This window comes from Bos mutus, chromosome 13 (genome assembly GCF_027580195.1).
Source record: "Bos mutus isolate GX-2022 chromosome 13, NWIPB_WYAK_1.1, whole genome shotgun sequence".
Classification (NCBI taxonomy): Eukaryota; Metazoa; Chordata; class Mammalia; order Artiodactyla; family Bovidae; genus Bos; species Bos mutus.
The window spans coordinates 45534892-45559492 of NC_091629.1; the positions used below are offsets into that span (position 1 = coordinate 45534892).

The following is a 24601-nucleotide window of genomic DNA, read 5'->3' on the forward strand; positions in this document are numbered from 1 at the left end:
GGTCTTTGTTTCTCAAAACACGGTTCTCTGCGATCTTCTCTACGAAATCTTCCCTGACCTTCTGGGTTCCGCGTGTGTGGCGCCCCCTGGTGGTCCCTTGATTGGCAGTCGAACCCTATCGCGTGACCTAAATGAGAAAAGCCAGCAGGCCAGCTCAGGGCGTGCGGGGGCCGTGCCCGTGGGCGGTGGAGGGCACGTGCGAGTGACGTCTGTTCCGGTTGGAGCAAAGGAGCGGGAGCCAGAGAGGCCAGAACACTCCATCATTAGCTTTGCCATCGCATCACATTGCCGAGCTGCTTTGCCATTGCCGCTTCCCTTGGCCACTTGTAGCCATGAAGCTCCTCTCGCTGATTCTGGCCGGACTGCTGCTCTTGTCCCAGCTCACTCCAGGTAACCGGGACCTCTTCAGGGGAGGAGCACAGGGTGCGGAGAGAGAGATCTGGACACAGAATCCCACCGGCGGGGAGGATGGGCTGCCGGGCCTCCTGCAGTCACCTTGTGGAGGAGGAGCCCTCCCTGGCGGCCAGGCAGCCGAGATCTAGGTACCAACTACAACATGGAGAGCTTCTTGCTCAGTCACCTCATCTTGCTGTCCCAGGGAGCATGCTAAGGGGGGTTAGCTTTTGAAGAAGAATGCATAGGAGGAGTAGGAGAAGCAGGAGGAGGATACACAATAGTGGCCATGTCACAAAATAGGCCCCAGAATGATCTAGGCTTAATACAAATCGCAACCACCTTAAGGAGAAAGCAAAGCTCATCTTTAACTTGTTACCATCTCTGTGCCAGTCCTTGTGTTGGGAAGCTAGGACCACAGAGATAAATGACATGGCCTGGGAGGGCTTCAGACTTCCCAGATGGCGCAGTGGTAAAGAAACCGCCTGCCGGAAGAGACTCGGTTTCGATCCCTGAGTGGGAGAGATCCCTGCAGCCCATGGTGTCGCAAAGAGTCGGTCATGACTGAAGTAACTGAACACCCGCACTGGGAGGCACTCACTGGGAGACATGTGAAATAGCATTTACCCAGAGTGCCGTGAGCTGTGTTAGAGGGGATCTGGGGGTCCTGAGGTGCACAAGGGAGGGGCCAGCCCAGGCTGAGGGCCAGGAGAGATCTCCTGGAGGGATACTCTGAGTCCTGAAAAGTGGTTAGAAATTAGAAGGGGAGGGAGAAGAGGTGGAAAAGGAGGGGTGTCCCGGACGGAAGTCAGCTAATAGCAAAGGTCCGAATGTGGGAGACAGCACGCCTTCAGGAAACTAGCCCATGATGGAAGGGTGGGTTAAGGGTGTGGCAAGGGGTAAAACTGAGAGTGTTAATCACTCAATAGTGTCCGACTCTTTGAGACCCCATGGACTGTAGGCCATCAGAGTCCTCCGTCCATGGGATTCTCCAGGCAAGAATACTGTAGTGGGTAGCCATTCCCTTATCCAGGGGATCTCCCCAATTCGGGTATCGAATCCAGCTTTCTTGCATTGCAGGTAGATTCTTTACCGTCCGAGTCACCAGGGAAGCCCAGGATCTGGAAGCCCAAGGTTAAGGGTGTGGCAAGGGTTAAGACTGCAGAAGCAGTCAAGGTCCAGGTCTTAATGAGCCTTGACTGCCAGGTGAGGAGCCATAGGAAAGCTTAAGCAAAAAAGGGCTATTCCACCAACTCTAGCATCGCTATCTGGCCCCTCTTGCTCAATTGACAGAAACTTCTGCTCAGCCAAGGCTTTCCCCTCACCTGTCCACAGGGCTGTAATGTATAAATTTCCTCACCTCAGCCCTTGTTCCTGCCTGTGGCAAATGTCTGAAATACTACTCAGCTGGGGATAGAGAGGAAAGCCTCAGAACCTGGGTTAAACACTGCTCAATCATTTTCTAACTCTGTGACCTCCAGTAAGCAGCTTAGCGGCTCAGAGTTTCAATGTCCCCATTTCTCAATCTGCTACAACAAAGGCATGTGTATAGTAACGTCAGTTTGAGGGAACAACGTTGAACACACTGAAATTTTGGTATGCAAAAAAAAAAAAAGTGTAGGTTCTTCATTTTATGTAACTCATTTCAATTTTCCCAGGAAATTCCATCCTGCTGATGCAATGGCTGGGGAGAGGGGTGGTGGAAGGCGCTAAGGGACTGTGCCTAAACTCCACAGTTTAATAAATGCTCATCAGTTCTGATTTAAAACAGTTTCAAGTTAACTCAGTCTCTTTTGAATAAATATTTGAGTAAGTCTTTGAGAATTTCTCCTGTTCCCTTTCTGTTTCTGAGGATAGCACCTGGATTTAGAAGTTAACTAGTTGTCATGATTTAATTTATTGGCTCATTCAATAAACATGAAAATGAAAGTCACTCAGTCATGTCTGACTCTTTGCAACCCCAGGGACTGTACAGTCCGTGGAATTCTCCAGGCCAGAATACTGGAGTTGGTAGCCTTTCCCTTCTTCAGGGGATCTTCCCAACCCAGGGACTGAACCCAGGTCTCCCACATTGTGGGTGGATTCTTTACCAGCTGAGCCACAAGGGAAGCCCAAGAATACTGGAGTGGGTAGTCTATCTCTTCTCCAGCGGATCTTCCTGACCCAGGAATCGAACTAGGGTCTCCTGCATTGCAGGCGAATTCTTTACCAACTGAGCTATCAATAAACATGTTGAACAAATTTCATATTCCAGGCACTGTGATAGGTGCAGGAGGTAGTGCAGTGAACACATGAGAACAAACAAGGTAAGCAAAGTCTTTAGCCTCTTGGAGTTTGCATTCTGTTGAGAGAAGCAGAAATTTTTTTAAATAAGTGAAACATGAAATGTCACGTGGTGAGTATGATGAGCAGAGTAGGTGGGAAAGGGGATAGCAAATACCACAGGGATGTAAATTTGCTGTTTTAAAGGGGTGCTCATGGAATGGCTCACCCTGACCTGAGGGAGGATAAGAGGTGAACCCTATGGATTTATGGAGAATATTCAAGCTGGTGGGAATGTGCAGTGCGAAGGCCCTGGGGCAGGCTCATGAGGAGGTAGAGCCCAGTGCTGGACCTTCACTGACTTCTGCAGCAAGGTCCCTCATTGTGTGTGATCCATGACTGAGGAAACTTCCTGGTCCTGTTGAGAGCCCACTGACTCAGCCCTTCATCTCAGTCAAATCTTCCATCTAATCCCTAGGTTTAGGCTGTTCACACGCAGCCCCTCCCACTCCCTTTCTGCACGGGGGTCTACTGCTGGCAGGTATCTCAGGCTCTCAGCTCATCACCTGTTCTGTTTCCACTGGAGACAAGAGGGAACTGAGGACTTTCCTGATTATGCCACAGGAGAGGAGAGGGAGATGCTCAACCACTTCCCTCAGGCATTTCTAGTCTAATTCCCCTCCAGATGGCACCATAATGTGTTGGTACTGTTAGCAATTTCCCTGGGCTACCCTCTGAGGGCAGAAAGTAAATCCCCTCTTCTCTAGTAGTTTCTCCAGGCCAGTCTGGGTGTTTGTAGCAAGAGAGTCTCTTGCCCCCTGCCTTTCTCACATGACTTATCTGTACTTCTTAAATGTTCAGGTTGACCAACAGGCCCTAGTCCAGGGGCCCTGGGGCAGGGTGCAGGGAGGTAGGGGGTGTTGGAGGAGAGGAAGGCCTCTCTCTAGCTTGCTGGTAGGTCCTTCATTGTCACGGCTGGCAGAGACAAGATGTGGGCTCTGGTGGAGCTCTAAGGCCTCCTGCTGCTGCTGCAAATTAGATTTAAGTGCCCCAGTTTCCTCTAGGGAGAATATTTCCTTTTCTTTTCTATTAGCTGTGGTGGTGGTAAAGGAGAGTGAATGGAAGTTTCTTTGTCCAGACCCTCAGCCTTTGCCTCCTGTGGCTTGCGATGAGGTAGTTTTACCTGAATCCACCAGGCTCAGCTAATAATATATAAAGGAATTCTTTGAAATTTGGAACCCCCTGATCCTTCTAAATACATTAGGTTCTTAAATGTGTTGTCTTGCTATATAAACTACAACAACTCATCTTATTTAAGCTGAGCAATGAACTTTGTCATTCTATTGTTTACCATCCCCCCAAAGGCCAGAAACTCTGCCCAATTCTGCTTTTTAGCAACCAAAGGGTCTTGTGATTAAAGGGGAATGAAGTATGTATCACTTTAATATTTTTAAAATTTTTAAATTAGGTTAATTGTGGAATCCAGGACATATGTATAAAGCCCAAGAACCCAGCAGAGATTAGATTTAGGTGGGGTATGTCACATCCTTTTCCATTATACCTCCTCATAGCACCCAGAGTTCCTCCTTTATAATTTTCAGCCTAAGTCTAGTCAATCAAATATCTGGGTAGCTATTTCTTTAATAGTTGTTTCTCATCTCCTCTCCCCCACTTGAATGGAAGTTCTCTGAGGGCAGCTGTCTGTCTCTAACTTGCTTGTAACTGTATCTCCTGTACAGGCTTCTCAGTCTCCATGTGTATTTCCCTTGGATAGACATCTAGAAAGGAAATTGACGGTCAAGACTGCACCATCTGAAAATGTGCCAAGTAGCCTCCAGAGAGGCTGAAACAAAGTATATGAGACCGTCTTTCCTCTCACTCTCAACAACAGTTCATCTTGATATTCTTGAATTAAAATATCAGATTTTATTGTTAAATTGTGGAGGGGAGTGCCTTATCTTTTTTGTAAAATAAAACACAGAATTATTCATATCCCAGACAAGCCCCCAAAAAAAGAAAAAAAAAAAAACACAGAATTACACATGGGCCCAGTAGTTCTGGGGCTTCCCTGGTGGCTCAGCCAGTAAAGAATCTGCCTGCAATGCAGGAAACCTGGGTTCAGTCCCTGGGCTGGGAACGTCCCCTGGAGGAAGAAATGGCAACCCACTCCAGTATTCTTGCCTAGGAAATCCATGAACAGAGAATCCTGAAGGGCTACAGTCCACAGGGGCACAAAGAGTTGGACACAACTGAGCAACTAACATTTTCACTTTTTCACTTTCCAGTAGTGCTGGCCCATGGGCTTAGTGATTTCATGATTTTTTTTCTTTTTACTATTAACATAACTATGTCTCTCCATTTAGAATGAATTTCTTATAAACAGTATGTAATAGATCTTGCTGTTTCATCCAATTGGACAATTTCTGCCATTTAATTGAGATGTTCAGACTATTTATGCTTAATATAATTATCAATATGGTTGCATTTAACCTACCATCTTTCTGTTTTCTATCTGCCTATCCTTTCTTTGTTTACTTTATCTTCTTTCCTTGCCCTTTTACAGGTTACTTGAGTCTTTTTATGATTCAAATTTTTATCTACCATTGCCTCATTAACTATACCTTTTTCTTTAAATTATTGCTCTAAGGATAGGCTTCCCATGTGGCTCAGTGGTAAAGAATTTGCCTACCAAGCTGGAGAAACAGATTCAATCCCTGGGTCAGGAAGATCTCCTGGAGAAGGAAATGGCAACCCACTCCAGTATTCTTGCTCTAAGGTTTAGTTTTTCACATTTGGCAAGTGTTTACTGAGCCTTGCTCTGCGTAGGCACAGTCCTGAAAGAAAGTGAAAGTGTTGATCACTCAGTCATGTCCAACTCCTTGCGACCCCTCAGACTGTAGCCCACCAAGCTCCTCTGCCCATGGGATTCTTCAGTCAAGAATACTGGAATAAGTTGCCATTTCCTCCTCTAGGGGATCTTTCTGACCTAGGGATCAAACCCGCATCTCCCTCGTCTCTTGCATTGGCAGGCAGGTATATATATGATCCAAACACTACTCAGCCATAAAAAAAGAATGAAATAATGTCATTTGCAACAACATGAGTGAATCTAGAGATTATCATTCTAAATGAAATGTCATAGAGAAAGACTAATATCATATACTATCACTTAATGTGGAATCTAAACTATGATCCGAAGGAACTTATTTATAAAATAGAAATAGACTCACAGATATAGAAAACAAACTTATGGTTACCAAAGGGAAAGGCGGGTAAGGGAGAGAGAAATTAGGAGGTTGGGGTTAGCATATGCACACTATTATATATATATATAATAGATAACCAACAAGGACCTACTGTATAGCAAAGGGAAATATATGCAATATTTTGTAATAACCTACAAGGGAGAGAATCCGAAAAGAAATATATATATGAAAAGTGAAAGTGAAGTCGCTCAGTCGTGTTCAACTCTTTGTGATCCCATGGACTGTAGCCTACCAGGCTCCTTCTTCCATGGGATTTTCCAGCAAGAGTACTGGAGTGAGTTGCCATTTCCTTCTTCAGGGGATCTTTTCCACCCAGGGATTTAACCCAGGTCTCCCGCATTGTAGGCAGATGCTTTACCCTCTAGGCCACCAGGGAAGCCCCAATATATGTGTGTGTGTATATATATATATATATATATCACTGTTCTATACAGCTGAAGCTAACATAATATTGTAAATCAACTATACTTCAGTTTTTTTCAACTATGATGTTTATTACACTACTAAAGATTTACTGGGCTTCCCTGGTGGCTCAGTGATAAGGAATCTGCCTGCTAATGCAGAACACGTGGGTTCAATCCCTGGGTCAGGAAGATCCCCTGAAGGAGGAAATGGCAACCCACTCCAGTATTCTTGCCTAGGAAATCCCAGAGACAGAGGAGCCTGGTAGGCTACAGTCCATGGGGTTGACAAAAAGTCAGATATGACTTAGCAACTAACCAACAACAACAGAGATTTACTAGGCACACAGGGAAATAAGAAAATGTGACTGAGAACCAGTATAAACAACAGAGCACAGAAGCAGATCCATGAAACATCCGGATTCAACTGTACTTCAGTTTTTTTTAATTAAAAAAAAAAAAACAAAACATGAATGACCCTTGAAAATAAGTGAATAAGTTAAAGAAGTCAGACATAAAATGCTACAGGTTATGTGATTCCATTGACATAAAATATCTATATTAGGCAAATCTATAGAGAAGATGGCAAATTGGTCATTGCCCAAGGATGGAGAGAAGGGAAATGGGAACAGTTAATGAGTGCAGGGTTTCTGTTTGGGATAATTAGAAAGTTCTGGAACTAGGTGGTGATGATGGTTGCGCAACATTGTGACTTTATGTAACGCCGCTGAACTGTACACCTTAAAATGCTTAAACTGATAAGCTTTATGTTATTTGTATTTTACCGCAATTTTTAGAAAGAGAAGGAAAAAAGAGAAAGAAGGACCAGGATGAAAGTCAAAGGACACTGAGGACCCTCTATCACATCGGTTTTAATCCTTTTACAGACCTTTCAAATCCAGAATCTACCTCTTCTTAGGGCTGACACTGTCTCTGTTCTTTCTTTTCAGGTGGCACCCGAAAATGCTGGAATTTTCATGGCAAGTGCCGCCATAAATGCTTCAAGAAGGAAAAGGTCTATGTTTACTGCACAAATAATAAACTGTGCTGTGTGAAGTCCAGGTACCTGCCAAAAAACTTACCATGGCAAATCTAAGTTCCTTGAAGCCTGAAGTTATCAAAAGGCAGATGAAGCTACCCTGAGTCTGACCCCAGTAGATTCTTGAACTCTATCAATAAACATCTCTGGCTGATCCCTATGTTTGCCTGTTAGTCTACCCAGTGGTTCTCAGAAAGTCCTCTTTCAGGTGGTCCGTTTAAGTCAAAACCATTTCATTATATTTCACAAGCACTCAGTGGAATTTTCTGAAATCTACACTACATACAATAACACCATTATGCTGGCAGTTAGTGAAAGGTTATCATCTAATAAATCATTGCTTTGAAACTCTGAAATTTTCCTTTAACCTATATGGAAATACAAGAACTAAAAGCATTTTTGTTGTCTGCAGGATCTGGGAGTCCCAAGACTGGGGTCCTGGGGCTAGTAGTGCCCACCCACTGCTGAGTGGAGCAAGATCCCAGAGTCACTGGACGCAGGGCTCTCGGGGTCCCAGAGCTAGTGCTGGTGCCCTGGTGTGCAGGGTTGGGGCCAGGCCCTCTGGTGGACAGAGCCAGGTTCCCAGGCAGCTGTGAGCTCAGGGAATCTTGGGGCAGTTATGCCTGCTGGGGGGTGAGGCTGTGTCCCTCCCAGCTAGTTGCTTGACTTGAGGTGTACCAGTTGTTCAGTTGTCCAGTCGTGTCCAACTCTTTGCAACCCCATGGACTGCAGCACGCCAGGCCTCCCTGTCCCTCACCATCTCCTGAAGTCTGCCCAAGTTCATATTCATTGCATCGGTGATGCCGTCCAGCCATCTTATCCTTTGATGCCCTCTTCTCCTTCTGGACACTGAGGTGTCCCAGGACTAGTGCCAAAAGGCTAATGGGTGGAATCAGGTCCCCTGGAACTGTAAAGCTAGAGGGAGGATTCCAAACTGCCACTTACCAGCACCGGTGTCCACAGACACCGGTGTCTGTGTCCCAGGGTAGGCTCCAGTTGCCTCCTGCCTCTCCAGGAAGTTCTCCGAGATCAGCAGGTGGGTCTGATCAGCAGACGGATCCCAGAGTGCGTGCCCTTTAAAACTGGAGTCTCTATTTCCCACAGTGCTCTGGCTGTCCCCAAAGTAAGCCCCACTGACCTTCAAAGCCAAACTTTCTAGGTTCTCATCTTCCTGGTGTAAAACTGCTGGACTGGGGAATCTGATTGCGATTCAGACCCTTCGCCCCTTGGGGAGAACCTCTGCAATTGTAATTACCCTCCTATGTGTGGATCGCCCACCCCAGGGGGGATAGGTCTTGACTTCTACCATGACTCCACCCCCTCCTATCCACCTCACTATGGTTCCTTCTTTATATCTTTAGTTGTAAAAGCAACAGACAACTTCTAAATATTATAAATTTGTCAAGGAAATTTGAGGAAAAGATTGACTGAAAGAATAATCAATACACAGAAAAAAAAAGTACCAATTTTCTATCAATGCATTACAAACCACTCTAAAACTTAGTGGATTAAAATAACAACTATTCATTATTTCTCAGAGTTATGTGTGTTAATTAACTGGTTCTTCTGCTATTCTCACCTGGGGTCACTGATATAATCACATGTCTCTCCATATGGCCTCCCCATCTCAAGGAAGTTAACTTTGGCTTCTAACACAATGGCTAGGTCTAAGAAGGTAAGCCCCAATATGCATCATTTATCAAACTTGTGATGTTATGTTTTTATAAGACCCATTGGGCAAAGGAAGTCATGTGACCTGAGGTCAATATAGGAAAAACTACACAAGGACATGAATACTGGAGGAATGATTCCACTCGTGATCATCAATGTATCAATATATCACGAATGGGATCTCTAAGAATAAACTGGGCATTCTAAACTAAAAGATACAAAATCTAAAATTAAGGATTTATTGGTTGCATTTAACAGCAGATTGAACAGAGTAGAAGAAAGAACCAGTAACTCAAAAACAGATGAATAGGAAATGCAATCAAAGCACAGAGAGAAAAAAATGCAGAACAAATAGGGCAGAACATGAGAAACTTATGGGAGAATACCAAATGGTCTAACATATAGGTAACTGGAGTCTCAGAAGGAGAAGAAAGAGAATTGGGAAGAAATGTTTTTTAAAGACAATGGCTGAAAATTTTCCAAAATTGTGGAAAGACATTAATCCACACACTCACAAAATTTAGTGAACTCCAAGCAAGATAGACACAAAGAGAATCAAAATAACATAACATAATCAAACTAGTAACAACCAAAAGAAAAAGTATTTCCTGATAACTGTGAACATTTCAAACAAAACATGTTCAAGAATTTTTATGGAGCATATCAGAAGCCCTTATTGAAGGACACTATAAAAAGCCTAAATTAATAAAGACATAATATTTCGTGACTTAGATAACTCAGTATCTTCAAGATGTCAATTCTGGGACTCCCTTAGCAGTCCAGTGATTAAGACTTCACCTTCCTATATATATATATATATATCTCCTGGATTTGATCCCTGGATTGGGAAGATCCCCTGGAGAAGGGAAAGGCTACCCACTTCAGTATTCTGGCCTAGAGAATTCCATGGACTGTGTAGTCCACGAGGTTGCAAAGAATAGGACATGACTGAGTGACTTTCACTTTCACTTTTTCCTATGCAGAGGGTGCAGGTTCGATCCTTTGTTGGGAAACTAAGATCCGGCATTCCTCATAGCCAAAAAACCGAAACATAAAAACAGAAGCAATATTGTAACAATTTCAATAAGGACTTTTAAAACAATTTTCTAAAGATGTCAATTCTACACCGTTTCCTAGATTCATTGAAATTCCAATCAAAAAACTAACAGAATTTTTTCCAGTATCTGTTGAAAATTGTGTAGAGATAAACAAATATTTTGTTGGGGACATAGACATAGATGACAAAACTATCTGTAAAGCACAAATATAAGATGATGGTTAATTCTAAGAATATAGGAATTGCAAGAAGTAATGCTGATATTCTAATTTTTTATCTGGGTGGTAGTTATAGAGATGTTTCTTGTCTTCTTGTTTTTTACTTTTTATATTTTTTAAAATATTACTTTGCTTTCTCAATGTATAATAAAAATCAGGTTTTTCCAAAAGGAGATAAAAGCTATGAACACAAAAAAATGAAAAAGCTAAATCAGCTAAAAGTCCCAGAAAATAAAATATTTGAAAATTACATGTCCTATAAAATGTTTTTTCCAGATTATGTAAAGAACTCTCAAAGCTCAATATAAGGAAACAAAATTGGATAACAAAATGAGCTAAATATTTGAACTGACACCACTGAAAAAATTACACATGTAAGAAATAAGCACATGAAAATGGATAGATATTAGAGAAATGCACATTAAAATCACAATAAAATACTACTACACATATAGCAGAGTGTCCAAAATTAAAATAATTGATCATAATGATTGCTGATGAGGAACAAGCATTAGCAGCGGAAGCACTTATATACTGCTGGTGGGAAAGTAAAATAGTACAACCGCTTTGGAGTTACACTATTTGTACAGTTGGGCAGTTTCTTTAAAAGTCTGATGAACCACAAGATCCAACCACTCCATACCTAGGTATTTACCCAGAAGAAGTATAAACATAGGTCTACATGAAGACTTTACACATAAATGTGAACAGCAGCCTAATTTGTGGTAACCCAAAAGGGAAACAATCCAAATGTCCATCAACAAGTGAATGGATAAACAAATTGTGGTTTATCTGTATAGCAGAATACCCAGCAATAAAAGCAATTAACTTTTAAATCTCAGAAAACCGTGGATGACTCTCCAAATAATAATGCCAAATAAAACACACAAAAATAAATATATTGTATGACTCCAGTAGTAAAAGGCTCCGCTGCTGCTGCTGCTGCTAAGTCACTTCAGTCGTGTCCGACTCTGCACGACCCCATAGACAGCAGTCCACCGGGCTCCCCTGTCCCTGGGATTCTCCAGGCAAGAACACTGGAGTGGGCTGCCATTTCCTTCTCCAATGCATGAAAGTGAAAAGTAAAAGTGAAGTCGCTCAGTCATGTCTGACTCTTAGCGACCCCATGGACTGCAGCCCACCAGGCTCCTCCGTCCATGGGAGTTTCCAGGCAAGAATACTGGAGTGGGGTGCCATTGCCTTCTCTAAGTAAAAGGTTCTAGAAACTATTAATCTATAGTAAGAGTACATCAGTACTAGACAGAGGGTAAGAGGAGGAGAAACAGAGGAGTATTAAGAGATTACAAAGAGGCACAAGGAAATTTGGGGGGATGGTGTGATAAGTTCATTATCTTGATTTTTGGTGATAATTTCATATGGATGCCATGTATGACATCAAATTGCACACTTTAGTACAGTTTATTATATATCAGTTATACCTCAATAAAGTAAATAAGCAATGCTTTTTAGGAGAAAAAAAGACTAAAGGAAAATAGATGCTATTTAAAAGAGAGTAAGTGAATAGTATGTGATGAAACCAAAGAGGTGGACAAGGGCTAGATCGTGAAGGACTTTCCAAGTTTAAAAATTGTTTTGCAAATGTAGATACTAATGGCAGGGAATCCATTTCAGGCAGCACATCAATCCCCAAACCTTTATTGTTCTTTCAGTCCAGTCTCCCCTGACTGCTTTTGTCCATTTGATTATTGGGTGCCCTCCTTTCCATGCAGTCTGGATCCTTATTTCTCTGATCTCATCTTCAGTTACTCTTCAGCTGGTTCACTCCACTCAAGTCATCCTGGCCTCCTTGCGAGTCCTCAGACACACCAGGCATCATCCCAATGTAACTGAAAGTGCGGGCCAGCTGCTCGCCACTCAAATGCCAATATGAAGGCAAGGATGGCAGAAAAGAAAGTTTGTTTTATTTTGGATGTTGGCAATGGTGGTGGCAGGTGGCAGAAGGGGAGTTCAGTAAAACAAGGTAGCTCACAGGCTGTGGCTTAGAATATTATCGATAGCCCTTGAGAAGGAGGTCCTTGATTTTGCTTAAATGACTATTTAGTCTTGTTGGACTCTTTTTCTTTATTTCTGAATTTTCTCACTTCTCTGATTAAACTTATTCTTTGGCTGAAGTTTTTTCCATAGACGAAAACAGGCTGAAGATATGGGAGGCAAAGACTATGTGTAGGCTCCTGCTCTGTTTCATCAACTCGAGGCCTCTGCAGCTGCTGTTCCTTCTGACTGAAACTGTCATCCCCAATCCTCTACTCGTCTCTAACATCCTTTGGGTCTTTGTTCATATATCACCTTCTCACTGCAGTTCAATTCAGTTCAGTTCAGTCGCTCAGTCGTGTCCGACTCTTTGCGACCCCATGAATCACAGCACGCCAGGCCTCCCTGTCCATCACCAACTCCCGGAGCAGGCCCCAAGGAATGAATGTGTTACATACGCAAATTCAAATACAAACTAAAGTGCCTGCAATCTGTGTCCTGAATTTGCAAAATGGTAAACAACTTGGATAAAGTGCTAACCAAAACAAAATATAATCATTCCTTGATTTACGTGGTAGTTTCATTCCAGGAAAACTCAATGGGCAAAAAATACTTGCAAAACAGTCTTAGATTCTGGACTTAGAGAACTACAGACGAGTTCTCACCTAAGTAAATGATCTAGCAGGACATTTGAATTTTGTTTGGGAAATGGGTCAATATTTCACTTTCCAGGACAGTCACTCATGTTGATGCCGGGGGCTTCCCAGGTGCTCAATATACAAATTCCAGCAGGGGTCGCAGTCACTTTGATCAAAAAATGCCTCCAGAAAATTCCCAAAGTAACCCCTAGAGGGCAGTATCTCCCCTTTGAGAATCTGATCTAGCCATTAAGTCTCTCCCTGGATTCTCAATTTTTTTGAGACAAATGGAGCTGCATCACAAGCAAAATAATTTACCCAAATTGAACTACATGTGCTGAGAGAGAGATAGTGGGGCTTTGGTTTTGTATTCAACTTATTTTCTTACTTTTTAAATCAACTTGATTGTTATTGTTCAGTCGCTCAGTTGTGTCAGACTCTTTGCAACTCCATTTTGCCAGGCTTCCCTGTCCTTCACCATCTCTGGGAGTTTGCTCAAAGTTATGTCCATTGAGTCGGTGATGTCACCCAACCATCTCATCCTCTCTTCCCCCTTCTCCTCCTGCTTTCAATCTTTCCCAGCATCAGGGTCTTTTCCCGTGAGTTGGCTCCGCATCAAGTGGCCAAAGTATTGGAGCTTCAGCATCAACTTAGTTTTTACTTTTTTTTTTCCTTTATCTATCTGATTGATGCTTTTGAACTGTGGTGTTGGAGAAGACTCTTGAGTGTCCCTTGGACTGCAAGGAAATCCAACCAGTCCATCCTAAAGGAGATCAGTCCTGGGTGTTAATTGGAAGGACTGATGTTGAAGCTGAAGCTCCAATACTTTGGCCACCTGATGCAAAGAGCTGACTCATTTGAAAAGACCCTGATGCTGGGAAAGATTGAGGGCAGGAGGAGAAGGGGACAACAGAAGATGAGATGGTTGGATGGCATCACTGACTCAATGGACATGGGTTTGGGTAGACTCCGGTGGTTGGTGATGGACAGGGAAGCCTGGCATGGTGCAGTTCATGGGGTCGTGAAGAGTTGGACACGACTGAGCAACTGAACTGAACTGATCTGACTCTTCAAGTGGAATTTTTTTTAATTGAAGTATAATTGATCACAATATTAATTCTAATTGATTATCAAGTATAATCAATTATCAAGTATAATTGATAATCAAGTATAATTGATAATCAATATTGTAGTTTCAGGTGTACAGTATAGTGATTCAGAATTTTTGCATATTAAATTCCATCATAGGTTGGTACAAGATAATGGGTATAATTCCCTGTGTTGTACAGTGAATCCTTGTTGCTTATCTATGTTATATTAATATATGACTGTCTGTATCTGTCCATCCAATATCCCTAATTTATCCCTTCCCCTCCATTCTCCCCTTAAGTAATCATAAGTTTGTTTTTTACGTCTGAGTCTGTTTCTGTTTAGTATATACATTCATGTTTATTACTTTTTAGATTTCACATGCAAGTGATACCATGTATTTGTTTTCTCTATTGGACTTATTTCACTAAGCATAATATTCTCTAGGTTCACCCATGTTGCTGCAAATGGCAGTATTTTGTCTTTTTTATGACTGGGTAGTAATCCTTTGACAGACATTGTATCTTCCTAATCCAATTATTTGTTGATAGGCATTTGGAAGGTTTGCCTTTTCAAATATTCACGTAAATGGAATCATTTAGTGTGTACACCTTTGTATCTGGCTTCTTTTGTTTAACATAATGTTTTTTTGTGGTTAATTCATGCTGTGTGCTTCAGTATATTGTTATTGTTGTTTATTATTATTGTATTATATGGATGTAACTCAATTTATCCATTCACATGTTGTTTCCAGTTATGAGATACTATGAATAAAACTGCCACAAACACTAGGGAAGTCTTCATATGTACATATTTCTATTCTTGTAAGTAATTCTGCAACTGTTTTTCCAAAGTGGTTGTCCATGTTACATTCCCATCAACAATGTATTAGCATTCCAGTTGCTCCATATCCTTACCAACACTCATTATGGTCAGTCTTTTTTATATTAATCATGCTGGTGGTAGGTAATGACATCCTACTATGAATTTAATTTGCATTTCCCTGATGCCTAATGATTTTGAGCATCTTTCACGGGCTTATTGGCCATCTATACACCTTCTTTTGTAAAATGTCTATTTAAATATTGCCCGCTCCGTTATTACATTGCCTTTTCTTACTGACTTGTAAGCTTTCTTTGTGTATTCTGGAAATGAGTCCTTTGTCAGATAAATGTCTTGCAAATATGAACAATAGCAGTTTAAATAAGCCAGGAGAATCCCTCCTTGAGCCAGTGGCTGCCTGAACAGGAGAAGGGGTTTCTCCCAATCCCTACACACAGAAAATATCTGTCATTGAAGACATCACACTGCACTGTGTAATTCCACTGCATAGAGATATTTATCTTTCATTAAAATGGCCCCTAAAGATAAACAATCACTTACTTTGATGTTATTACCAGGGAAACACGATGTGCTCCACTGATGGAGGAAACCTCACTATCTCTGTCAGTCTCCTGAAAGGCAATGTCCTGATTCAAGAGTAAGTTGAGGGATGGGGTGGGCAGGGAAAAGAAGGGTGTGTGTGGGAGTGGTGCGTTTCAGGATAGAGAGGACACATGTATGCCTATGGCTGATTCATATTGATGTATGGCAAAAACCATCACAGTATTGTAAAGTAAATATCCTCCAACTAAAATAAATACACAAAATTTTTTTAAAAGAATTATTTGGGCCAAATGTGATTGTCACCTGGCTTTCAGACTTAAATGTAGCCCTGGCCCAGTACAAAAAGTCCACTCAACAATTCTGCCATCAAAAACCCAGGTGGGGAAGGGGGTGGGGTGTCCCCCAATCCCACCCTGAACCTCCTACAGCATCCATCATTTTAACTTTGTTCTTTTCCTTTCTTGTAAGCCCTAAGGGATCCATCTGATCAGCAGGATGAGAAACTCCTCTAACCTCCATTCTAACTGAACTCTACTCTAAACTCTGATGCATGTGAAAATACATATATATGAATATTACATATTTTGTATATGTGCACTATATATATCATGTAACTTTTAAAATATATATATACTTTTCAGTGATTATATAAAATGTATATATCCATTCTGACAAAGTATGTAACAAAAGCTAACAAGGATTATGAAAAAGTGGTGAATATTTTGAAGCTCATCTATGTTTTATTTTTCCACAATGTGTTCTAAGCATATTATTCAAGTTATGAAAGTTCGAAATTTTTAAAGAAATTTCCAGAGGCATTTTAGTGCTAAAAATCTTGTTTTGGAAGACAAAGCACAAATGAAAATGTTCATGATACTTAGACAAGTTTAAAAAAACCAAGACACACAAAAAATGTACAATTTGACTCCATTTTATCTGTAAATCACATTTTTATGGATTTTTTTTAATTTTGGATATATATGTATAGTGAAAATATTGACTTTTGCCTTCTTATTTGTGCTTCTCTGTTTTCTAACTTTTCTCCAGTGGACATGTATCATTTTTACAATAAGAAAAAAATGTTATTTAAAAAGTACAAAAAGGGGACTACCTGGTGTTTCAGTGTCTAAGACACTGAGATTCCAATGCAGGGGCCCAGGTTCATTCCCTGGTCAGGGAACTAGATCCCACATGCTCCAACTAAGAGTTCACATGCCACAACCAAGATCCCGAGTGCCACAACTATTAATAATATCAAACAACTGTGAAAATTAAGTGAGATGATATATATAAAGCAGTTGGTACTTGCTAAAGGCTAACTGATACTAGTATTATCCTTAACTCAGCTATTCAGTGACTCTTTGGGAATGTCTATGCTCTGAATAGTATGTCTAAGCACCTATGTCAAAGCAAAACTTCCTCTCTAACATCCCCCACCTACTTGGCTCACCTTGCACATCTCCAGTGCCATGGAGCTCCCTTCCTCCCAACGTTTCCCCTTCACACTGGCCCGTCCTACCAATGGGTGGCTCCTATTTTACTTCAAAACTAGTCTTGACTTGAAGTCCAAAGCTTTAAGTCCAAGCTCTAGCTGTGTGCCTTGGGAACTGTGTGGCCTTAGACAAGTCACTTTGTCTCTCTGGGCTTGGAACCTCATTCATAAAGTATCTTGAGGAATCTTCTGCCCTAGAATTGCCCTGTTTCCTTGGCTTGTTAGATGCATCCTTGGGATTTAGGAGGTCGAATGTAGGCTTAAATAAGGGTCTGTTAGGATACCAGGTGGGAAATAGCCCTGCACGTGTGTAAACTTCAGAAACGTCTCATCTGTTTTGTCCTGTTTCAGTCTTGGAAGGACAATGGCTGCCCTCTGACATGACTGAAAGACCCACAGCATCACTTCAGTAGAATTCCCACCAAAACTGCCAAAGCTGAAGCCAATCATAAGGAAACATCAGACAAACTCAAACTGAGGGACATTTCACAAAACAACCGGCCTGGATGCCTCAAAACCATCAATGTCATGAAAGAATGAAGAACTGTTCCAGATTAAAAGAGATCAAAGAAACATGACAACTGAATGGAATGTGTGATCCAGGGGTTTTCTGTAGATCAAGATTAGACAACAGAAATTTGTGAATGTTAATGGCCTGATTTTTATAATTGTACTGTGGTTATGTAAGAAAATGCCTTTGGCTTCTAGGAAAAATCCAAAACTATTTCTCTATAAAAGGCTGTCATATCTGATATATATATATATATATACACACACACACATACACACACTTATATAAACTATATTTGTGGGGCTTCCCTGGTGGTCCAGTGGTTAAGAGTTCACATTGCAATGCAGGGGACACAGGTTTGATCTCTGGTTGGGAAACTAAGATCACACATGCCACAGAGCAAATAAACCCACAAATAAACCCAAGAGTCCATGCACCTCAATGAAAGATCCTACATGATTCAACAAAAAGACTCAACATAGGACTTCCCTGGTGCCTCAGCTGTAGGGAATCCACCTGCCAATGCAGGAGACATAAAGACATGGGTTCGATCCCTGGGTCAGGAAGATTCCCTGGAGGAGGGCATAGCAACCCACTCTTATATTCTTGCTGAAGAATCCCATAGACAGAGGAGCCTGGAGGGCTACAGTCCATGCGGTCTCAAGGAGTTGGGACTTAGCATGCCCGCCTATATTTATACATATATATACGTGTATATATAGAGGAGGAAATGAAAAGGTTACAGTGGTAAAATATTCATATTTGGGAAATCTGGGTGAAAGATCTATGGGAATTCTTTGTACTGTTCTTGCAGATTTTCGGTAGGTCTGAAATTCAACGGAGAAGGCCAGTGCCGTGTCTCTCGCTCCGTAGAAGCAATAGTGGTTGCTGCAGCTTTCATTTGCTGAGCACTTATGAAGGGCCAGACAATCCACTCTGACCCCACAGCTACCCCACAAAAAGCTGTCATTATGCCCATCTTGCATGGAAGGTCCCTGGTATCAGACAGGGGAAGTGACTCGCCCCACTGGCACAGCCTGTGGCCTATACATGGCAGAGTATGAACTTGAGTCTGTCTGACTCCTCACTTAGAAATCATCACCATCTTCCCTCCAAGAAAAGTTACAAATTCCCTTGTACTATGTCTGAGAGTGTACAAAGAAAACACAGCTTCTGTATTCTTTGTAAAACAACTCGGGGAGGGTGAGAGGGAGGGCCGGGGAGTCTGAGTGCAGATCTAAATTTAGTTCAATCCAGTTTAATTCAACAATTTAAATAGTCTCCTGAGGTTTCTTGAGTTCTTAGGGACTTAGTCTCTTTGGTAAAATTTCTCGGGGTTTTGGATTCTTCCTCTGTCTCCCTGCTCCTCCCAAACACAATGGCGGGGTAAGAGCGAGGAGGTTCTCTGGTCTGGTGCTGGCCGGCATTCGCTGGAGTCTGGAGAGTTTGGGCCTGTCATCGAAAACATCCACTGCTTCCCACTTAAGTCAAGTTGCTGGTGAACTGTTCTGGCCTCTCTCAGACTCACTGAGGCCTGGGGGCAGAACAGGAGACTGACCCCCATTCCATGTCAGATCTCTGTGGTCCTGTGGCCATGTCTGGGATTCTTATCCTCTTTCTAGGCTCTAGACACCATGCCCACCTCACCTCTACCACACTGGGTTCTAAAACAGGCCCACTGGCAATAGGTTCAATGTCTAGAGCACGGGTCCCTGATTCCCGGGGCCAGAGATTCGCGCTGGTACCAGTCCGTGGCCTTTCAGGAACCGGGTCACACAGCAGGAGGTGAGCAACGGGCTAGCAAGTTTCATCTGTGTTTACAGCTACCCCTGCATCGCTCACAACACTGCCAGAGCCCCACCTCCTGGCAGATCTTCAGCGGCATAATAAATGTAATTCACTTGAACCATCCCGAAACCAGCCCTTTCGTCATGCATGGAAAACCTAGTCTTCTGTGAATCTGGGCCCTGGTGCCAATGAGGTTGGGGACCTCTGGTCTGGACCACCCAGAAACTAAGGAAGGTGCAGGGCGAGGACTGATGTTCTGTTGGTATGCTTTGTTATTAAATAACGCATTGCTTCCCTCCTGGTTGGTTGGTAAAAGCTACCATCCCAAGCCCTCGAGTGTCTCCCCCTTCACTTGCAGCTTCCTGTGTCTGGTCCAGGGATTCCCAGATCCCTCTCATACCAGAAATTAAAGAGTTAACACCTGGCACAGCAGGAAGCCGCCAAGACTATGCTCAGGCTCCAGGCTTCAAATGTCTTCTGAGGTTAAGTACTTTAGGGGTTTGGGGGCAGGAGGGGGCAGGTCTTGGTTTTTATTATTATTATTATTATTATTGTTTTTGGTTGTTCTGAGTCTTCCCTGCACATGGCACTCAGGCTTCTCTAGTTGCAGCTCACTGGGCTTTGTTGCCCTGCAGCATGTGGGGTCTTAGTTCCCTGACCAGGGATTGAACCCGTGTCCCCTGCATTGGACTTTGCTTTCAGAAAATCCTCATGGTCCTTTCCATCTGAGCAGACTCTTGAAATATTAACATAGAAGATAAACAAACATAGAAAAATCCTTTCGCTCTCAGCAGGCTCCGCCCTTCAACCCAAATGTACTATCCCATTCTGAACAACAGAAGCTTGTTGTTAACTCTATTATTTACTAATTATTCCCATTACTTAACTCTTGTTATCATTACTATTAACTCTACCTTTCTTTTTTGCATCCCTTCTATAAACTCCTAACCTCCTGATAGTATCATTATCCCCATTTTACAGATGAGGAGTCTGGAAAGGCTTATGGAAGCTGAGTAATTTTTCCAGAGTTAGAGTGAAAGTGTTACAGGCTGGACCAGAACCATTTACAGTGGCTATTAGTGCCCACTCTCCTTGGGCAATACACTTCCTTCCATCAACCATCCTTCCATCCCTCCCACACTCTGGACCTCCCACACCCCTCACTCCAGCCCTGAGGGTGGTGAGGCAATGACAAGAGGACACAGCTGGCAGCTTGCATTTTACTGGAGGGCAAGGGTGTCAGTCCCAGAACCAGCTAGACCTTTTCAGTCTTGACAGGCTTGAGTCCGTAAGGCAGACAGCACAAGGTGGCATCCGAGCACAGGTGCATGTAGGCTTCGTACTTCGTGCAGTAAGCCCGGCAGGCCCCTTGGCCGTTCCAGCATCGTTTGAATTCACTTCTCCCTGTGCAGAGGAAGGCCCAGAGTCACAGAGCCACCCAGGGGGTGCAGGTTAGATCACTGGTTGCAGATGTTACTACAGAACAGGGTCACCGATTAGACCACCGACCACAAGGTAGAACACATGCCCACTGTTAGCTCTTAGACTGTGCTCATAGAGCAGCCTTCAGGTCATAAGTTGAGCTGTGACCACAGGTCAAGGGTCAGACTACAGGTAACAGGCTAGACCATGAGTCATAGATAAGACAACCTGTTACAATTTAAACCACAATCTCAGTCCAGTTTAACCCATTCGTCACAATTTAGACCACTGGTTACAAGTCAAAGACGAATTTCTCGTCCACGTTAACCCACACCCCAAATACACTCTAAGCACTTTTCATAACAGCAGTATTAGATTACAGTTTGTCTTGTTATATTCCCAGTATATGAGTAAGGAAATTGAGGCACAGAAAGGTTAACAACTTTGTCCCAGGTCACACAGCCGTCTGGCTCCAGAGTCCACATTTGTAACCATTATTCAAACTGTATTTTATACATAGGGACCTTTTTAATGTTAGGATTTAGTGAAGAAATTTCCAAAAAAATAGGCCATGAGAAAGTTAAGACTGGGTCAATATCCCTTCCAAGGGTTTTTGATCATAGCATGGGGGATGAGGGGCAGCTCCTTCGTTTATTCATTCAACAAACATGGGGCATTGGGAGTACAGGGACAACGTGGCCATGCCCTCAAGGAACTGTCAGTCAACTGGGAAAAGGGGATGAAAACTCAAGCAAATATATACAATAAGGAGGGTTGCAGTAAGTGTTCTGAAATAAGTGATCAGGGTGCTGTGATGCAATTAGGACAGGTGTGGGAAGGGAGGAGAGAGGAGGACCACTTAGATGGGCCTGTTACAGCGCTATTTCCAGATATATGACCCAGAAACTCAGAAGAACTGAGGTTGAGTGGGAGGTGGAGGGGGAAAGCTTGCCTGCCTGTCTCTGGATTAAAAGACATCCCAAGGAATCCTCCCATGATCCCCTGGGTCTACCCATAAGTGTTATTTAGCCCATCACGTCCTGCCAAGGTAGAGAATTTTACAATGATACAGAGCTGGTATCAAAATTTCTATGAGGCAAAGAACCCACACTCCGAAGGGGGCATGCAGTGCAATGGTTAACAGTTTGGTGTGAACCCAGCTCAGACTCCCTGGGTCCAAATACTAGCTCTGCCATTTCCCAGATAAGTGACCTTGGCCTCAGATTCCTCATCTGTACACCTCTCTTTCAGAGGGCACAGTGCCAGGCACACAGTACATGTTCAATAAATGGAAAGGTTTATCAGAATGACAGCTTAGAGAGTTGGAGCACCCAGGGCTCACTCTGGCCAACCCTTCTGGTTCCAGATAAAGAAGGGGAGGGATTTTCCAGACTCCTCACCAGTAAGTGGTGAGTCTGGAACCAGAATGCAACACCTTGACTCTCAAGGGAAGGCAGTTCCTACAACAACTGCTCTTCGTATATCATTGCATTTCAACCTTCCAACAATCCTGAGATACAGAGGTTATTATTTTCTGCTCTATGATCTGCTGTCCCCTCCTCATATCTTGGACTTCACCCCTCTCCACTCTCCTTGTGCCCCTCGCCCTGGCCTCCCTGGCCTCCTCACCTCTCCTCCAGCACACCTATCGCCTCCTGCCTCCCTGGTTCTTGCTGCTCCTTCTGCCTGCAATGATCTCCTTTGTATTCTCACTGTAGTCAGATCTCTGCTCATGCTTCCCTCATATAAAAGATCTGAAATTCACTTCAAAATAGTTCACTGAGGAAGAAGCAGCAGATGAATAACAAAACAGCGCTGGTTCAAGTTGATAACTGTTGAAGTTGGGTGATAGATACATGTGAGTTTTTATACTATTTTTTTTTATGCTTGAAAGTTTCTAAAAATAAAAAGGGTTCTTTTAAAAACACTACATTATTTTCTATTTTTGTATAAGTTTAAATTTTTCCATAATAAACAGATTTTTAACTTGCCTTGTTCATTGTATCACTCTCTCTACTTTCGTGTAAGCTTGAAATGTTCCAAAATAAAAAGCTTTTTTTTAAAAAAAAAAAGGATCGGAGCCCTTTCTCACCACCCCATCAGCTCTTCATCACTCTCCCCATGCACCTGACACACTAGCCCCTTGTCTCTCTTTTATTCTTCATAGTACTTATCTCTACCTAACATATTATATGTTTATTTGGTTATTTTCTGTCTCTACTGACTAAAATATCAGCTCCATGAAAGCAAGAACCTTGTTTGCTTTCACTGCTTGATTCCCAGAAATTGTAATAGTGCCTGGCACACAGTAAATATTTTCATAATGAATATTTGTTGAGTGAATCCCATTTTTAAACTGAGGAAACTGAAGTGCAGTCTGATTTAGCAACTCGCTCTAAACTGCCCAGCAAAGTCAGTGGTGAGGCCAGAACTTAAACACTGATCCAGGCCTCCTCTATCCCCCAGCAGCTGAGAATCTGTCCTTCATTTCTATACACACATACACACACACACACACAAGTGATGTTACCTGTTGGCACATGACCCAGGACCAGGAGAGCCACAAGAAGCAGAAGCAGCTGTGTCATGGCCACAGGGCTCTGGAGGGGGCAGGGAACCACTGGGGAGAGCACAAGAGAAAAGGAACCAAGCACACTGAGTCTTGTTGCCTGTGGATCAGCCTTTATCGGGCTGCAGATCAAGGCAGGGGTGTGGGCAGCAGGGGACCTAAGTGGGAGTCTGAGGCCTTGTGGGCCCAAGGATGTAGCTGGATCTTAGCCAGCTATGTGGGGAACTGATCAACCATACCATCTGCAGGTTGCTGAGCTCTGAAGCTGGGGACAGAATGTCTTGAAGCAATGTCCTGGGGTCAGAACCTGGACAGCTTCCCCACCTGAGAGGTGGTCCAATAACCAGAGCTTGTTAGAAATGCAAATTCTCAAGGTCAATCCAAATTCAGTGAATCAAAAGTTCTGGGGGTGAATCCTAGCAAGCTACAGTTTAACAAGTCTTCCAGGTGAATTTACACACCACTAAAGCTTGAGGACCACTGAGATAATACATGTACAGAGCTCATAACAATGTCTGGTACCTAGGCACCTGAGTTGCATCTTGAAAGATGAGTAGAGGGAAGGGCATTCCAGTCTGAAGGAACAGAATGTGGTTAAAAGAGTATTAACTAGAGCGAAGGGTTTGTTCGGAGAGACCAGAAATGGCGCTGCAGAGGACTGGAGCCAGAGCACAATGGGCCTTGAATGCCAAGTTCAGGCTTTTATTTGGTAGGCAACTCTAAGTTTTGTAGCAACAATGTGACCTGTTCGGACTGTAGTTTTGAATAAAGACTCAGTTGCAACTTTGCTTGCTCATATCCGACTCTTTGTGACCCCATAGACTATACAGTCTGTGGAATTCTCCAGGTCAGAATGCTGGAGTGGGTAGACGTTCCCTTCTCCAGGAGTTCTTCCCAACCCAGGGATTGAACCCAGCTCTCCCTCATTGCAAGCAGATTCTTTACCAGCTGAGCCACAAGGGAAGCCCAAGAATATCAGAGTGGGTAGCCTATCCCCTACTCCAGTGAATCTTCCCGACTCAGGGATCGAACTGGGGTCTCCTGCATTGCAGGCAGATTCTTTACCAACTGAGCTATCAGGGAAGCCCTTGAATAAAGAAACTGAAACCCAAAGAAGGGAAGTGACTTGCCTAAGGCATACAGCAATAGAGTTGCAGAGATGGGACTCAAAGTTGTCTCACTCCCACTGGTCTAGTCTCACTGGTGGTCTAGTGGCTAACACTCCGAACTCCCATTGCAAGGGGCCCAGGTTCAATCCCTGGTCAGTTGTGGACACAGCAGGGGAAGCAGAGGATGGGACGAATTGACAAAGTAGCATTGACATATATACACTGCTATGTGTAAATAGATAGCTAGTGGGAAGTTGCTATATAACACAGGGAAGCCAGCCTGGTGCTCTGTGATGAC

General features: G+C 43.0%; 2 protein-coding genes across 2 annotated transcripts; one reads left to right on the forward strand and one right to left on the reverse strand.

Annotated features, from left to right (window-relative positions):
* Window positions 1–226: 226 nt before the first annotated feature.
* On the forward strand, window positions 227–7513 carry DEFB123 (defensin beta 123). The gene is made up of 2 exons (XM_014479509.2): window positions 227–390; window positions 7273–7513. The coding sequence occupies exons 1-2, from the start codon at window positions 333–335 to the stop codon at window positions 7416–7418; spliced, it is 204 nt and encodes a 67-aa protein (XP_014334995.1). The 5' UTR covers window positions 227–332; the 3' UTR covers window positions 7419–7513.
* A 12928-nt stretch (window positions 7514–20441) lies between these two features.
* Window positions 20442–23225, reverse strand: DEFB124 (defensin beta 124). The gene is made up of 2 exons (XM_070382113.1): window positions 23156–23225; window positions 20442–20607 (listed from the first exon to the last, which is right to left on the reverse strand). Exons 1-2 carry the CDS (start codon window positions 23211–23213, stop codon window positions 20459–20461), a joined length of 207 nt encoding a protein of 68 aa, XP_070238214.1. The 5' UTR covers window positions 23214–23225; the 3' UTR covers window positions 20442–20458.
* Window positions 23226–24601: the final 1376 nt, after the last annotated feature.

Bases quoted from the DNA above. Each gene is read 5' to 3' on its own strand.
- DEFB124 (XM_070382113.1), bottom strand. From the start codon at position 23,213: ATGACACAGCTGCTTCTGCTTCTTGTGGCTCTCCTGGTCCTGGGTCAT. The intron at 20,608-23,155 runs GTAACATCACTT...TCCTCTGCACAG, and splicing joins CCTGGGTCATGTGCCAACAG to GGAGAAGTGAATTCAAACGA.
- DEFB123 (XM_014479509.2), top strand. From the start codon at position 333: ATGAAGCTCCTCTCGCTGATTCTGGCCGGACTGCTGCTCTTGTCCCAG. The intron at 391-7,272 runs GTAACCGGGACC...CTTTCTTTTCAG, and splicing joins CTTGTCCCAGCTCACTCCAG to GTGGCACCCGAAAATGCTGG.